This window comes from Bufo bufo, chromosome 6 (genome assembly GCF_905171765.1).
Source record: "Bufo bufo chromosome 6, aBufBuf1.1, whole genome shotgun sequence".
NCBI lineage: Eukaryota > Metazoa > Chordata > Amphibia > Anura > Bufonidae > Bufo > Bufo bufo.
The window spans coordinates 339,706,339-339,723,373 of NC_053394.1; the positions used below are offsets into that span (position 1 = coordinate 339,706,339).

The following is a 17,035-nucleotide window of genomic DNA, read 5'->3' on the forward strand; positions in this document are numbered from 1 at the left end:
TGTGCGGTCCTCAAAATACGGAACGCACATTGCCGGTGTCCATGTTTTGCGGATCCGCAAAACACATACGGATGTGTGAATGGACCCTAAATGCTAAGGCCTTGATAGGGCCTGCGCTGCCGAAGGAGGCATGTAATAAATTGCCTTCCTCCTCCGGCTCTCCATGCACCAGAATGAAATCTGGCTGACGATTTCAGTCATTATTTATGCCAGTTTTTGTCGTAAATAATGACAAATTTGACAGGCCTTGTCTTCTCTACGCTTTCTTTTTGTAAATTTGGCAAGATCGGTGTAAAGTGCAGATTGCAACTAAAAAAGTCACAAATGCATTAAAAAGTCTTTTCTACGACATAAGGCCTCTTGCACACTCCGTTTATGTTCCGTTTTTTTGCGTTCCCTATACGGGACCATTCATTTCAATGAATCCGCAAAAAAAAAAAAAGGGAAGGTACTCCGTATGCCTTCCGTTTCCGTATTTCCGTTGCGTTCAAAGATAGAACATGTCCTATTATTGTCCGCATAACGGACAAGGATAGTATTGTTCTATCATGGGGCCAGCTGTTCCCTTCCGCAAAAAACGGAATGCACACAGACGCTCTGCTACATCCGTATCTTTTCTCCAGCAGAGTTGTACATACACTAGTGCTAGGGCGGTGCATTTACGTGGCGAAAGGAAACGGACAGAGGCATGGAGAGAGCAATTATTCGTGGGAACAGTGCATTGTACAAGGCCATTTGTATTGTGCAGGAGAGCAGCTGCAGCCTTAAAGGATCCCTCACAGTAGCCCTGCTCCTCTCCTTCCCCTCCTCTTTGTGGCAGCTGCTGTAATCAGTAGGAGGAACAGCCAGCAGCAGCTTCAGGGGCACTAGGACAGGAGTGCTGGACGGGCAGGCTTCGTGATACCCGGTGGCTTCCTATCAGCAGGTACCGTCATGTCATTTCCCAGGGTGTCGGTTACTTTGTGCTTTTAATACCGCCCCAGGTTTAGGTGTGAATAGTAATGTTCTAGGGTTTTATTTTCTGCCTCTATCTTGTTCAGCAGTAATTCAAGGAGAATTTCACCTTTAGAAGTAAAGGGTTAATAGAGGGAATGTAGTATTCAAACTTTGTAATAGAAACCGCGACAAAATTCTGGGAAACTGGCAAATTCAGCTTTGATTGGAAATACTTTTTTTTTTTTTACTGGCAGCTAGAAGGGCGAGCTCCAGATATTCGTCCCTATGCACAAGGCTTAGGCTATGTTCACACATATGTTTGGTGACTGTAAGGCTGGGTTCAGACCTGAGCGTATTCGATATGCGCTGTTGACAGGCGTTTTTATCGGGCGTATATTGGGGCGTTTTGTATTTTGGAAACGCGCGTCGTACGCGCGTTCTTGCTATTGACCTCAGAGGCGTATAATGAAAAACAGAGGTGTTACGCGTGACAATACGCCACCAAAGAAGCTCCTGTACTTCTTGGGGCGTAGGGCGTTTTACAGCGCGTTCGTACGCGCTGTAAAACGCTCAGGTGAGAACCGTGCCCATAGGGAAACATTGGCTTTTGCCTGTTGAGCGTTTTACAGCACGTAGGAACGCGCTGTAAAACACTCAGGTGTGAACCCAGCCTTAAGCAGTCACAATCGGACTGCCGGGCAGCACTGATTCACTGTGCGTTATTTGTGACACATGTGTTGGCCTATATAGTGATGGAGTGATTTGACCTATATGTCACAGTCCTCTGACTCTTCAGCCAGCAAGCGTCTTTTTGTTTATCATAAATTTATTGTTACATTTTGAGGATTTGTGATACATTTTTTTTTCCCCCCATTTTTAATTATTTATTAATAAAGTATATAATTTTTCCTGCCTCACACCGTCAGAAGATTATTCAGTTGAGACGTATACCTTTCATATTGTTCTATTAGCAGTGAATTATGTTCACACGTGACTGAAACTATGAAGGAGAAGTCTGTCGCTGCGCACCCTCTTCATAGCAAAAGGTGAAATCTGCAGTGGAGATTCACAGGCTCATGCACAAGACCGTTGTGTGTTTTGCGGTATGCAAAACACGGATGGCGTCCGTGTCCGTCCCGCAATTTGTGCTACGGCACGGACAGCCATTGATATAACTGCCTATTCTTGTCCGCAAAACGGACAGGTTATATATTTTTTGCGGACCACAGAACAGAGCAACAGAGTGCTGTCCGCCTCTTTTGCAGCCCCATTAAAGTTGAATAGGTCCGCATCTGAGCCACAAAAACTGCGGCTCGGATGCGGACCAAAACAATGGTCATGTGCATGAGGCCTAAATTGACATGCTGCAGACCTCAAATCCAGACCGCGGGTCAATTTCCGCTGTGGTTTTCCTACGTAGCGTGCGCCGTGCGGATGAGATGTCTTGAAATCTCATCCACTTTGCTGGTACTGTACAAGGCTATAGATTTGCTGCACAAAGATCCACTGCGACAAATCTGCTGTATTTCCGTTAGGCCTTTTTCACACGATCGTATGGCTTTTTCAGTGTTTTGTAGTCAGTTTTTCACGGATCCATTGTTCCGTTTTTTGTTTCTGTTCCGTTTTTCCATATGGCGTATACAGTAATTACATAGAAAAAATTGGGCTGGGCATAACATTTTCAATAGATGGTTCCGCAAAAACAGAACGGATACAGAAGACATACGGATGCATTTTCGTATGTGTTTCGTTTTTTTGCGGACCTATTGACTTGAATGGAGCCACGGAACGTGACTTGTGGGCAATAATAGGACATTGCTGGATTAAATGTGATTAACGTGGATAGCTCACCATCTTCTCAGAGTGGAATAGGTGCTCTAGTCTTGACTGATCACCCAATCAGTAAGAAATGGAAATAGAAAAAACGTAAATAAGACTGGCACTCAATATGTGGGTCATATAAAAGGTCACAATTTATTATGTATTTTGCAACAATAAAATCAATAATTAATAAAACGACTATAAAAAAAATTCATGCTGCATGGTTCTGCTTAAGCCACCTCTAACCATTCACAGTTCCAGATGATAATACAGTACAGACCAAAAGTTTTGACACACCTTCTCATTCAAAGAGTTTTCTTTATTTTCATGACTATGAAGGCATCAAAACTATGAATTAACACATGTGGAATTATATACATAACAAACAATTGTGAAACAACTGAAAATATGTCATATTCTAGGTTCTTCAAAGTAGCCACCTTTTGCTTTGATTACTGCTTTGCACACTCTTGGCATTCTCTTGATGAGCTTCAAGAGGTAGTCCCCTGAAATGGTCTTCCAACAGTCTTGAAGGAGTTCCCAGAGATGCTTAGCACTTGTTGGCCCTTTTTGCCTTCACTCTTCGGTCCAGCTCACCCCAAACCATCTCGATTGGGTTCAGGTCCGGTGACTGTGGAGGCCAGGTCATCTGGCGCAGCACCCCATCACTCTCCTTCATGGTCAAATAGCCCTTACTTTCAAAGTTTTCCCAATTTTTTGGCTGACTGACTGACCTTCATTTCTTAAAGTAATGATGGCCACTCGTTTTTCTTTACTTAGCTGCTTTTTTCTTGCCATAATACAAATTCTAACAGTCTATTCAGTAGGACTATCAGCTGTGTATCCACCTGACTTCTCCTCAATGCCACTGATGGTCCCAACCCCATTTATAAGGCAAGAAATCCCACTTATTAAACCTGACAGGGCACACCTGTGAAGTGAAAACCATTTCAGGGGACTACCTCTTGAAGCTCATCAAGAGAATGCCAAGAGTGTGCAAAGCAGTAATCAAAGCAAAAGGTGGCTACTTTGAAGAACCTAGAATATGACATATTTTCAGTTGTTTCACAATTGTTTGTTATGTATATAATTCCACATGTGTTAATTCATAGTTTTGATGCCTACAGTGTGAATCTACAATTTTCATAGTCATGAAAATAAAGAAAACTCTTTGAATGAGAAGGTGTGTCCAAACTTTTGGTCTGTACATGTCTGTGGCTGAGATAGAGTGGAAGCAGAATATAGAGTAACAATCGCAATGGAGTCTCAGACCATATAGATCAAGTCCCTTGATTAGCTATGCAAAAGAAGAGGTCTTATGGCTGTCATATAAAAGTCCTCCTCTCAATTCTGAGGGTGTCTGTTTGAAGATAGCGCTGTATGGACAGCAGTATATTTGATTCTCCAAATGTTCGCCTGGGGGAGGAAATCAGTCCATGAGCTGTGCACAGTGAGCATACATCGGTTCAGTCCATCGGAAACAATATCTATTATCAGGGCTGGTGTTTGCCGAGTGTATAACTGGCGATTAAATGTAGGTGGTAAGTAGAGCGGTATTATGTATCTTACCGGTGGAGGATCAAAGTCGGTAGCTGTATGTCCCGTACCGCAGACTTCTACTCACCACACCACGCGGCTATGTCTCTTTCCGTCGGCGTTCTCGCTCACCAGTGCATATCACGTGGTTTCCGTCAAAAGATCGCGAGAGTAGCTTTTCAGTCCCGATTTTATAGATAGGACAATTCTCGAGACGTAAAGCTTTGGAGCGCTCCAATTTTTGTTGCTTTAATCAATATTCTGCGGTATATCCAGTTGGTACAAGTGCAGGGGTGGATTACGCCAAACGCGTTTCGGGGACTTCTTTCCCCTTCCTCAGTGACTGTTCGGGTTCGCTCAATTTTACTTGTCGACAGTTTCCATATTTTTTGTACACTGAATTACAGTAAAATAGTCTAGAAAACAGCAAAAATGAAGTTGAAGCCTTGTTGGCAAGTGGTATTTATCGTGTAGAAAAAGTTAATACAAGGCACTTACTAATGTATTGTGATTGTCCATATTGCTTCCTTTGCTGGCTGGATTCATTTTTTCCATCACATTATACACTGCTCTTTTCCATGGTTACAGACCACCCTGCAATCCATCAGTGGTGGTTGTGTTTGCACACTATAGGAAAAAGCATTGGTCTCTCTGGTGGTCGGGACCACAGGAGCGGACATAGGCTAGTGCTTTCTCCTATAGTCTGCAAGTACGACCACCACTGATGGACTGCAGGGTGGTCGTAACCATGGAAACGAGCAGTGGATAATGTGATGGAAAAATGAATCCTGCCAGCAAAGGAAGCAATACGGACAATAACAATACATTAGTAAGTGGCTTCTATTAATTTTCTCTACATGATAAATGTAATTAGCTGAAGTGACACAACCCCTTTAAGCATGCCAACAAGTGTTCAACCTCATTGTTGCTGTTTTCTAGACTATTTTAATTCAGTGTACAAAAAATATGGAAACTGTCAACAAGTATGAATAGTATTTTTTGAATGTCAGTGATAAGCTCGGGCCAAGTGTACTTCACCACGTTTCATGCTGTCACTTCATGCTAGTTCACTGTAAGGGTCCATTCACACATCCGTGTGTGTTTTGCGGATCCGCAAAACACGGACACCGGCAATGTGCATTCCGCTTTTTGCGGACCGCACATCGCCGGCACTAATAGACTATGCCTATTCTTGTTCGCAATTGCGGACAAGAATAGGGCTTGTTCTATTTCTTTCGAGAACGAAAATGGCGACCCGGAAGTCATAGAAATGAATGGGTCTGCAATTCTGTTCCGCAAAATGCGCAACGAACCTGCGGATGTGTGAATGGAGCCTAAGGCCTGGGCTACAATGGAACTTTTTGTAGTGCTACTGATTTGATTTTAACTCTTGAGTGCCAGCTGTAGTCCACAAGATTGCTTACAACTTAAAGGGTTGTTCCGGTTACATTAAGTTATCCTCTGTCCACAGGATAGGGAATAACTATTAGATCGGTGAGGTTCCTACCACTTGGAACCCGTCCGATCACAAGAATGGGGGCCCCGTACCCCCTGCAGCGCCCTGAAATGAATGGAGTGGCATCTTTTCATATAACGCAATGTTATGCCATTCTTCTATTATACCTTCTAGAATTGTATGAAGGAATTACTAGCGGTGTGCAACGAAGGTCCATCTAGGTATTACCAGTTGGGAGCATGTCCCTGCATAGTCTGACACTATCCAATCAGTACTGCCAATGTCAAACTGTTCAGGGGACACCCCCCCCCACCCCCAACTGGTAACACTCAGCTGGACCTTTTATCGCAGACTGCTTGCAATTCTTTTATAAAGTTTAGAATAATAGAGGCATACCACAGAATAGTCATAAGTTCCAGAATTGTTATTGCATGGGAGAGGCAGGTAGGTACTAAACCAGACATGTCAGGAGAGTCTTTAACTATGAATATGCTGAAGTAAAAACCATCTGATAAGGAAGTTTTCACAACCCAGACACTTCCACTCAAGGCTTTGTCCTTGAACGTGTTTTGATTATTTGAGGTTATTGGCATGAGAATAAGGAAACTACTGGTTCAGAAACAACACTGAGCGTGCAGCACGAGTTCCTCATTCTCTGCGCGTCCTCGCTCCTGCTCTTACCTCTATCATTTTCTCCAAAATAAGGGCTTGTGCACTTAGCTGTATCACAGCTCCATTTTATACGCTCTTTCACACGCGCGTTACGGATTCTTTCAGGGTCTGTTCAGGAAAAAGCTGATGGTTTTGCACACAAGGTCAGTCTGTTTTGTCTGTATGTACGTGAAAAAAAATAAAAAAAATAAAAAAAACAATTTACATCTCCTAGCAACCATCGGTGAAAAAACGCATTGCATACGGATGCAATCTGTTTTTCACGGAAGCCGTATTACCCTTCTATGGAACCAGAGCTGCGTGAAAAAAAGCAGAAATATAGAAGATGCTTCGACTTTTCCTGAACGCAGAAATTATGCGTGAAAAACGTTGCTCATGTGCACAGACCCATTGAAATGAACGGGTCAGGATTCAGTCCAGATGTTATGCGTTTGCTTCGCGTATCGCAACCCGATGGAAAACTCTTGTGTGAAAGAGATCTTTGTTGTGTATTATATGCAGATTTCTGTGTGCATTTTCTTGCGGAAATAGTCCCAGCAAAGTAAATAAGATTAGATAGAATTTCATGTACACTTTACGTATTTTTTGCGTGCGAACATTGCTCTGCCGTGTGGATTTTGAAATCTGAAGCTTGTGGATTTTTAGTACAGATTTCGCCCCTTGCAATGCAAGGTATGGATCGGTGCCAATCCGCGAATAATGCACACGGACTTTGACGCAGATTTGGTGCGGAAACGCAGAGAATTCTGTGCGAAAATCCATATGGAAAATCTTTATTTTTTTTCTTACCTAAGTAAATACTGTTGTGGATGTGGAAATTCTTCTGTAGTGCTGAGTTTACTGCTATATGCTCCCTATGTACCGTGGCATTCTAGAGTAGAATATCTGCAGCGCACCACGGGTGCGACGTCATCCAGGGGGGTCCCTTTTAAGTCGAATTAAGAGGTTAAAAGTTTGTAGTGATGCCAGTTGCATTTCAGCAACGAGGGACTGGGTCCCCCTAAGTAGGTGGTGGTGGTACCGAGGTGTAGGAATACCTCAGTGGTGTAAGGGTTGCCTATAATGTCCCTTTAGGTGTGGCTGTGCACGTGTCGCGGTCCTCCTACCTGGATATCCTGGAACCCCAGGAGTGGTCGTCCGTAGCAGTGCAACGAAGATGGATAGGTGATGAGGATGAAATAAACTGAGTCCAGACTTGTATTAACGTTGAATACAGCTTTACTTGAGTAAACTCTCATCAAGGAACAATCTTCCAAACTTTATCTTGGTTACTAGCAGGTTTTGGCATAACTTCTGGCAGGCAAACACATTTGGCTCTGCTACATCTGTCACTTCCTTTAGCTCTGCTGTGCTAACTGGATTAAATAGAAACTTTTTTCCTTTTTGCTGAATTTGGCTTTCTGTAGTCTGACTCAGTCTTTAATCTTTATCTGTATCTTTAGCTTTATTTATCTCTCTCTTTATCTTTATCCAGGGAACCTTTCCTCCTGCCTTCTGAGGCTCTTTACTACTTCTATCTTGTTCCAGCCGAGTTGAAGGTACTCTGGCTGGCTTTGACAGGGTCCATCCAACAGGGACGAGGGCCTGCTTCTTAACCCATAGAGGGGATCTTTTAGACCAGGGATGCTCAACCTGCAGCCCTCCAGCTGTTATAAAACTACAACTCCCACAATGCCCTGCTGTAGGCTGTCCCAGAATGCTGGGAGTTGTAGTTTTGCAACAGCTGGAGGGCCGCAGGGTGAGCATGCCTGCTCTAGACTGACCCACTAACTAAAACTTCTCCCTCTCTAGAGAGGGTTAGAATGGATATAAATGTCCACTCTAGGCAAAACTAGCTCTGCCAAGCCTTCTGCCACCTGCTGGTAAACCAGGCACACTACACTTGAACAGTACATTACAAGGAAAAGAATATGCATATTATGCGGGACCTGGAAATCAATACATAAGATGACATTGGGTCAACCATAGGAAATAGCAGGGGGGGGGGGGCACAAAGAGGTGGCAATACCACTCTGGGGTATTACATATCTTCATACAATTTGAGTCCAATGGAGGATCTGTGCAGACTTTGTGCACAGGTCTGTACTATGTATGTGAGTCCTAAGGGCCAGAAAGTTAGAATTTTCTTGCCACACTTGTCAAAGATGGAACGTCTTGCTCAAAATACCTTTGGATTTGATCCTGTTTTTGGAACTAACGGCTCAGACACACAGCAGAGTCCTGTGCGGCTCCTTCAGCACAGTCCTTCACTAGCGCATAAGGGGGACCCTAGACCTCTATGGAACCCTATTTTTTACTTATTGTTTTGTAATACAATGGGGCACATTTATCAAGCTTGCCTGTTTTTAGGAGTAAAATTAGACTGGCGTATGTCATTCGGCTGTGTTATTTTGCCTGCTGCACACAGCAGTTTTTGTCCGCCCGCTTCTTAGCATATTTATCGGGTAGCGGCCGAATCTCCACCAGTCCCTATTATAGTGAATGGGGCCGGATGGTATCTCGTCTCGGTAGCGCCCGGTATTCACTGATCCGGCAGGCTGTCCCAACCCGGAACAGCCTGCTGGATCTGCTTGCCGCAAATGTGAAACGGACCTTAGACTTGGCAGTATTGTTATTAGTCTGACCTCTGGTGGTTGTTTTTCAGTTAGACAGGTTCATACTCACTTAGACTGGTATTGTTTATTTGTGCATGAAAAAAAGTTGCGTCTGTGCGCAGAAAAGCTGCACGTCTCCCTGAAATCTACCACTTTATCGTGAGCTGATGTGAGGGCTCCAGGCCAAATACATGTGTGACGAACCCCATACAGAGGTGTTGAGTCTTTCTACAAGCTTGTACACATGGTGCAGGCAAGCAGCCTTTTTTTTGCTGACAAAAGTCTCAACTGTTCTCAATATGTTCTGTGAGTAAACTGGAACATTGACTACTATTACAGCGGACCCAGTACGGGAGTGGCAGTGATGGTGTGGATGTTGGTGGTTGTAGTGCTCACAGTGGCCATCCTTACTCTGGTGCTCCCTGGGCTGTGCTGCGAAGGGAGGGCCACCCACTTCTTTGCCTCGGGGCACACTCTTGTTTTTATGGCTTCCTGTCTGGTGGTGTTTGGGGTGACCTGAGTGTTACTGGGTTCTGGGGTACAAGGCAGGTCCCACTGGAAGTGGCATTGTGCAGTGGCAGTGTAGGTGAGGATGCTGTGCAATGATGAGGCTGGTTTTGGGTAAAACAAGTTAGCTGTAGTTTACTAGAGCAACTCGATAGGTGGCATACACAGGCATTTGCAAAGGTAGGGACAGTGTTTTATAGGTTGCATTGACTGTTTTCCCAAGGCTGCATAACTATGGAAGAATAGTCAGTATGGTAGTTCAGTAGGAAGTCACTTTTCTGATCAATCTTTCCAGTTTAGCCATGGCATGCAATTTCTTTCACATTCTCTATACTCTCTTGTTCAGTCAGTATTTTTACAATTTCCAGCTGCAGGGAGTTTTCCTTTTACAGTTGGTCAATCTCTTAGTATGATAGCGGACCTGAAGCTTTGTAAACCCCAACCAAATGCAGTGAAGTCCATAGCTAACATACATGTGTTGCCTTCACTGGCTTTTTGTCAATGCACTGTCCCTTAAAATTGCCACAAAAACATCTGTTAGATTCAATACTTTTCTCCCTCATAAGAAGGCACTTGTTACAGTCACGTTTTTGGCTGCTCTTGGCTCACAGCATTGAGGTATCCATAGTCCTAGTTTTGGCTTCAAATCTGTAACACCTTGCATGGTTTGCAAGGATCCACCTGATAAAATCACTCTCCTTTGTGCAGTTTCTTCACAGCTCCACATGTAGAGTAAGAAATCTTAAACAAAAGGCATCTGTTCTTAAAGGAAGAATGGTGCATGACTAATTTTGTTCATAGTGGTATGAAGCGACTAATTGTAACTCGTATGATTTCTACAAGATAATTATATTCCCGTTAAAGCCAGACATGTTCCTTGTCGAGGCCTGTATCCATGATGAGTCAGTTACTGGCCCTGGGCACCATTCATTATCTCAGTCATGTGAATGCTGGTAACTGGGTAAAAAACCACAATGGCTGCATTTGTACAGAAAAGAATATTCTTCTAGAACTAGTCTCCAATCAGTGCAAATTGTATTATCTTTTAAAGATGCTAGTAACAACCACTTATGACCACCATTACAGTGCCTATAGGGGTTCTACAATGAGAATATCATCTCCATAACTACGGTTACATTTTCTTCCAGTGATATTTTTCCTTTGTAGTTCGCCAAGTGTCAGTCTACACCGAGGTTCTAACATTACGTCCTTCAAGAAGGAAAATCACTGTGGGAAAAGTTCCACCATGGGTCTCGCTACAGATTCATTGTGATTCTTCAGCAGATGTTACATGCAGATTTAGCAGTGGATTGTGCTGAAGAATCAGTAAGGCCCCTTTCACACGGGCGAGTATTCCGGGCGGATGCGATGCGTGAGTTGAACGCATTGCACCCGCACTGAATCCCGACCCATTCATTTCTATGGGGCTGTTCACCTGAGCGGTGATTTTCACCCATCACTTGTGCGTTGCGTGAAAATCGCAGCATGCTCTATATTCTGCGTTTTTCACGCAACGCAGGCCCCATAGAAGTGAATGGGGTTGCGTGAAAAGCGCAAGCAAGTGCGGATGCGGTGCGATTTTCACGCACAGTTGCTAGGAGACTATCTGGATGGAGACCCGATCATTATTATTTTCCCTTATAACATGGTTATAAGGGAAAATAGCATTCTGAATACAGAATGCATAGTAAAATAGCGCTGAACGGGTTAAAAAATAAATAATAATTTAACTCGCCTTAATCCACTTGATCGCGCAGCCCGGCATCTCCTTCTGTCTTCATCTTAGCTGTGTGCAGGAACAGGACCTGTGGTGACGTCACTCCGGTCATCACATAGTCCATCACCATGGTAAAAGATCATGTGATGGATCCTGTGATGACCAGAGTGACGTCACCACAGGTCCTGTTCCTGCACACAGCTAAGATGAAGACAGAAGGAGATGCCGGGCTACGCGATCAAGTGGATTAAGGTGAGTTAAATTATATTATTTATTTTTTTAACCCCTCCAGCCCTATTTTACTATGCATTCTGTATTCAGAATGCTATTATTTTCCCTTATAACCATGTTATAAGGGAAAATAATACAATCTACAGAACACCGATCCCAAGCCCGAACTTCTGTGAAGAAGTTCGGGTTTGGGTACCAAACATGCCGATTTTTCTCACGCGAGTGCAAAACGCATTACAATGTTTTGCACTCGCGCAGAAAAATCGCGCATGTTCCCGCAATGCAATTTTGATACTTCGCTGTAGATATTCAAGGAAATCAACAGTGGAAACCTGCAGCTAAAACTTCGATTTCTGTTCCACACAAGCACCCTTGGTTATTTTCAAAAGTCACATATCAGTGAATGGACAACTAATCCAGCACACTGCTTCCCTTGCATACACGGCGCGCATTGGCAATTCTGCTTTCTGCTCAGAGGCCGGGTAGCTGCAGGAGCTGCTGGGTCTTAGCAGACATTAGATCAGCTAGTGCAGTGAGGTTGGACAGCAATGTACAACCTCTCTGGGGGCTGTATTACTTCTGTAACTGGGGATACTATGTGAGCTCCCGTTACAGGAGAAATCTGCTACAATAATATAAGAAAATATAAAATTGTTCTCTAAATGTCTCGTATGACCTTTATGGGGAGCACAAGGTGTAAAATAAAAAAAAAAGTAGAATACATTTTTTTTTTTAAAAGCCACGACACCGTAGCTTCTAGCCCCAGTGACTATAATGCATACATTCCAGGAATCAAACGACCATTATGAAAAGGGGATATAATTTTTTTTTTTTTAAATACATGTTTTGGTTCCATGTTGCGCTATTAAGACTATTTTTCTTTGTTTTATGTGTGTTTTTCTTATTTTTATTTTTTTAATTTATTTTTCCCTAGGTATAAAACATAAAAAAAAATAAAACACCAAAATAAAAAGGTCACAAAAATGCCATGTACTTAAAGAAAAATGTGTCTGGTCAATAAGGGGGAGGGGGGGGGGGGGGGGGAAGAAATGGTCCAGTGTTGAGCTGGTTAAAGAGTTTCTGCAGCTAATCCAAAAAGAGGTGTGACTTGGGGGGAAGGGGTTGTGGCCCCATGGTAATGGGTGTGGCCCCAAGATATGCCAGTTTGCACTCGAGTTCTGGCCTAAAATCTGCCTCAAACTAATGCAGCCAATAGTTGGTCCAGAGTCCGAGAAAAGCGTCTATCCCTGTACCTGATTTATCATCCAGCCTGAAATAAATCAGTTGCCGCTCTAGACAGCCTGTTAGGGTTTACACCAGATACAGGAATAGTAAATCTACCTTAGTATTAAAACTTGTTGTAAATAGGACATTTTCCATGTTAAAGGGGTTGTCTTACTTCAGCAAGTGGCATTTATCATGTACAGAAAGTTAATACAATAATTGCCTCATTTGCTGGCTGGATTCATTTTTCTATCACATTATACACTGCTCATTTCCTTAGTTACGACCACCCTACAATCCATCAGTGGTGGTCGTGCTTTCACATTATAGGAAAAATCAACAGCCTCTCTGGTGGCCTGGACCGTGGGAGCGCACATAGGCTAGTGCTTTTTCCTATAGTGTGCAAATACGACCACCGCTGATGGATTTCAGAGTGGTCATAACCATGGAAACGAGCAGTGTATAACGTGATGGAAAAATTAACCCAGCCAGCAAAGGAGGCAATATGGAGAATCACAATACATTAGTAAGTGCCTTGTATTAACTTTCTCTACATGATAAATCCCATTTGCAAAAGTGAGACAACCTCTTTAATTTCCCAAAATGCTCACATGACCATGTAGTTTGAATGCTTGGTAAATATGAATGTCTCGTTGCGACTACTTCATCATGTAGCTAGAATACAAATACTATTATTGCAGAGATTTTAGGTCCTGCATTCCAGCAACTAATAAGGTACAATAATTTCTCACTTGCACTTTTATGTACCTTACGGTTCCTACACTGACCCCCAAATAAAGGTTGTGGAGAACTGCAGTGGGGCACCAGTCGGGCCCCGTGCTGACATGTTGCATCCTGCATAAGCCCATGCTTAACATTTTTCTTTTACTCCGTTCATTTTTTTTTCCATTGCTAATCTCATAAATCAATGTGCATGTTGTTCAAAGAGATTGTCTGGCCTGTAAAATGTCACCAAAACAGATCAAAAATAGCTTAAAAGATAAAAGGCGTCAAGCTCGTCTCGCCACAATCTTCCACGGCCCAGATTCTGACGCTTGTTGGATTCCTTACAGGTTACTTCTTGGTCGCCAATCGCTGGATGAGGCGGATCAATATTATGGCCACTGATTGGTTGAGCAGTCACATTTCCTGTGTCGAGAGGGACCGGGAAGTAGAAACAAGTAGGGCACAGGAAGCACCAAAACGGGAGTATTGGGGGATGCAATTATGGCTACTATAATTTTCATTTATTTAAGCCATTCTGAACTAATTTTAATTCGGTTTTAAAACCCCCTTTAAGATAATGCCGCTATATCTATAATATGTTTAGAAATCTGCTCTTCTGTGGCTAATTGCGGACAAAGTCCTTTTCTTTGAAACCACACCTTTTCTTCCTATTCAGTACAGTATGTGATTACATAAGGATCTCAACAATACCAGCTCACGCTATTGGCTAATTATGGGCCTAACCCTTGGGAACTGCCATATATTGGTATGGAAAGGTATGTTGGTCATATCTGTAGTATACTGGCTATGTAGGTCGTGATGATACACCCATTGACAAGTGGCACTTATGAATCTACATGATTGTGACATCTTTCCTCACACAAATATTTCCGTATCTTGATAACACATGTGCTAGTTATGTAGTGGCAGACTACTCTCCGGGTAGAGTTGTAGTATTGGAAACTAATCCATGACGTCTGCATGTTGATGACAACCAGGTCATCTAATAAAAAATGCTGCTTGTAGATGACAAGTGCATGAGTTCAGTATCAAGTCATTATATATTTTGGAGCACATCCAATATCAGAAGAGAATTTTTTGCAGTTCAACTCAACCTGTTTTAGAACCCCAGTATTTTCTACTGAAATCACCAGTTATGACCATGCCTACTTATATTGTGGATGCCACTGCCAGATGCTAACCATGGTGGCCTCTCTGCTAGTTTTGCCTTGGACATGACTTTTAGCGGAAGCTAACCATTTCATTGTAGGTCATATAAAACAAGGGGATATCTGGCAACCCATTTAATGTGGACCACTAGTCCATTGATAAGAAATTGACCAGATCAATTCATTTATGGACATCTTCCATCTGTTCCAAAGAGTAATTATCTAGAACAGTGTTCCTCAACTCCAATCCTCAGGGCCCACCTGCCTGTCATGTTTTCAGGATTTCCTTAGTATTGAGCAGGTGATACCATAAGTGTCACTCCATCAGGATTTGCCACAGGTATTCATTCTGTGGGATATTTTCAAATCCTGTCCGGCAGGTGGATCCAGAGGACTGGAGTTTAGAAACACTGATCTAGAAGAACATGTAGACAGATATGGCCATGTATGGAGATTTATCCCATCCTTCGACCATGGGGTTGAGCAAACCCATAGTTTACACAGGGCAAAGGTTCCATTCTCTGCCCTAGCCTTGTTAATACCGGGGCCAAGGAAAGATTGCTTGCTGTCACCCTCCTGGCAAACAGCACCCAGAGCACATCAACCTGGGGGTTGAGTGGCAAGATCATTCTGTTGTGTTGCCACTAATCAGTGGAAACAGAAATTATCTTCTGACTTCATTAACACAAAGCTGCTCACCAAAATGAAATATTACAAGAATCCTCCCTACTGAGCACAACCCTTCAGGCAATTCTTCTGGTTGTGCCTATGTTGTCTACTCCATCTACAGTACATACAATTATCAGTAGTTTTATATAAAAACAGTTCTCTTTTGGCTCAGTGGCCTTTAGAATGTAATAGGATACAGTGATTAAGATCATGTAAAGCCTTCAGGACTGACCTTATAGAGTTTACCTAGCAGCCTTTTTCTGCTTCTTACAGTAAGTTGTTTGACCACAGGACTTCTCTGTCTGTAGACCAGTAATTGCATGCTTGCCTTTGACATTTAGGAGGAATATATACATCATTACTATGTTAAAAGCCTGAGAGGCAAGCTTGTCAAGAATTCATAGATACCAGGCCTCCCTGGAGTCTAGTGTGTTACAATATAGGTTTATTAACTCAACACAGCTGGTTAAAAAAGTCAGAGTGTTTAATACTAATGACATCCACTAATGACTAAATAAGTACTGAAGGTTAGGTTGCTAAGAGTAGGTTCAAATTTACACTAAACAGATGTAGCCGGTTGTTCTGGCAGAGGAACAGCCTCCTGGAGTTCATCCGATCTAGCCTAGCCCGATACTGTCGTTCACCACTGGACCCCATTGACTATAATGAGATCCAGCGGCGTTCTGGCTGCTTTCCGGCATAAGTACTGTTATTAGCGAGACAAAAAACCTTGCATGCAATGGGTTTTGTCTGGTCGAAAGCTGCCATTTCGCCAGAAAGTGGCCAGATCCCCACAAAATGCCGTTATAGTCTATGGGTTCCAGCAGTGAATGTCCAGCTAGACAGGATTCGGTAAACCCTGGCAGGCTGTTTTCTGCCAGAACAGCCTGCTGGATTCGTTAAACTCAATTGTGAACCTGCCCTAACAATGCCCTAAGCTTACGTTTATAGAACATGTTGTAATGGAAAGGGTGTTAGACTGTGGACATACTGTATCATCAGTAGGATCAAATAGATAATCTGAGAATCAACTCCTAAGCGATTGGCTCTGAATGGGGTTGTCTTTGGGGACCTAAGTCCATCAGACGCTGGTCCAGTTTGACGCTGGGTGGAAATTTGCTTTAAAGATAGTGGGACCTAGGAGGCAGTTTCCTTTTCATTAACTTCATGGAGTAAGTAAGCCCTGAACATTTTTGCACGTACCATGGAGAATTAGCCAGCTTAGTGACACCTTTCTCATAGGCTCTATGGCTGATACATTGGTGGCACCGTATGTATGCCCTCGCTAGCATCCTAAAATCCACCACACCATGCATATGCCTTTCCAAGTGGATTTCAAACCCCCGCCCTCTGGCATGTAGGCATTGCAAAAGGATTGGCAGAAATTGATAGGTTGCAAAACCGGTATAGCAAGTTCACTGTGGTGCAGAGCCAGGGAGAAGGTGGTTTGAGAACACTTTCTGCTAAAGCTCTTCAGAGCTCCTTTGCTCCATGGAGTTCTTATACAGATTTATACTGAAGAAATGAGATTGGATGAAGGTTTCAACCTGTTCTATAATGTTCTATACGTCGTGGAATGGAATCTGCATTGTTCTGTGCCTGGTGCTTTCTCTTAAACCTGCAAACCTTGTGAATGGATTCTAGGATGTCGCCAGCTCCCAGTGTAGACTCTCTGAAGCAGAGAGAAAATGCATCACTATTTCCTATTACCCGGATACCAAGACCCCAAATTCTTCTTTCAAGACACTTGTTTCCTCTGTCAAACAGGTAACCAGTG

At 43.1% G+C, this 17,035-nt stretch overlaps 1 protein-coding gene across 3 annotated transcripts in view; it reads left to right on the plus strand.

Moving 5' to 3' along the window:
• Positions 1-808: 808 nt before the first annotated feature.
• ARHGAP40 (Rho GTPase activating protein 40) overlaps positions 809-17,035 on the plus strand; it is a 72,418-nt gene continuing 56,191 nt past the window's right edge. The window contains exon 1 of one of the 3 annotated variants that reach the window (XM_040437692.1): positions 809-925. Coding sequence is in view for 2 of the 3 variants with exons in the window: in XM_040437690.1 (XP_040293624.1) it covers positions 16,892-17,025 (134 nt within the window). In the remaining variant the exon portion in view is untranslated. Of the gene's footprint in view, positions 926-6,429; positions 6,565-16,694; positions 17,026-17,035 lie in introns of those variants that run through there. The other 2 variants (XM_040437691.1, XM_040437690.1) reach the window with 2 other exon arrangements.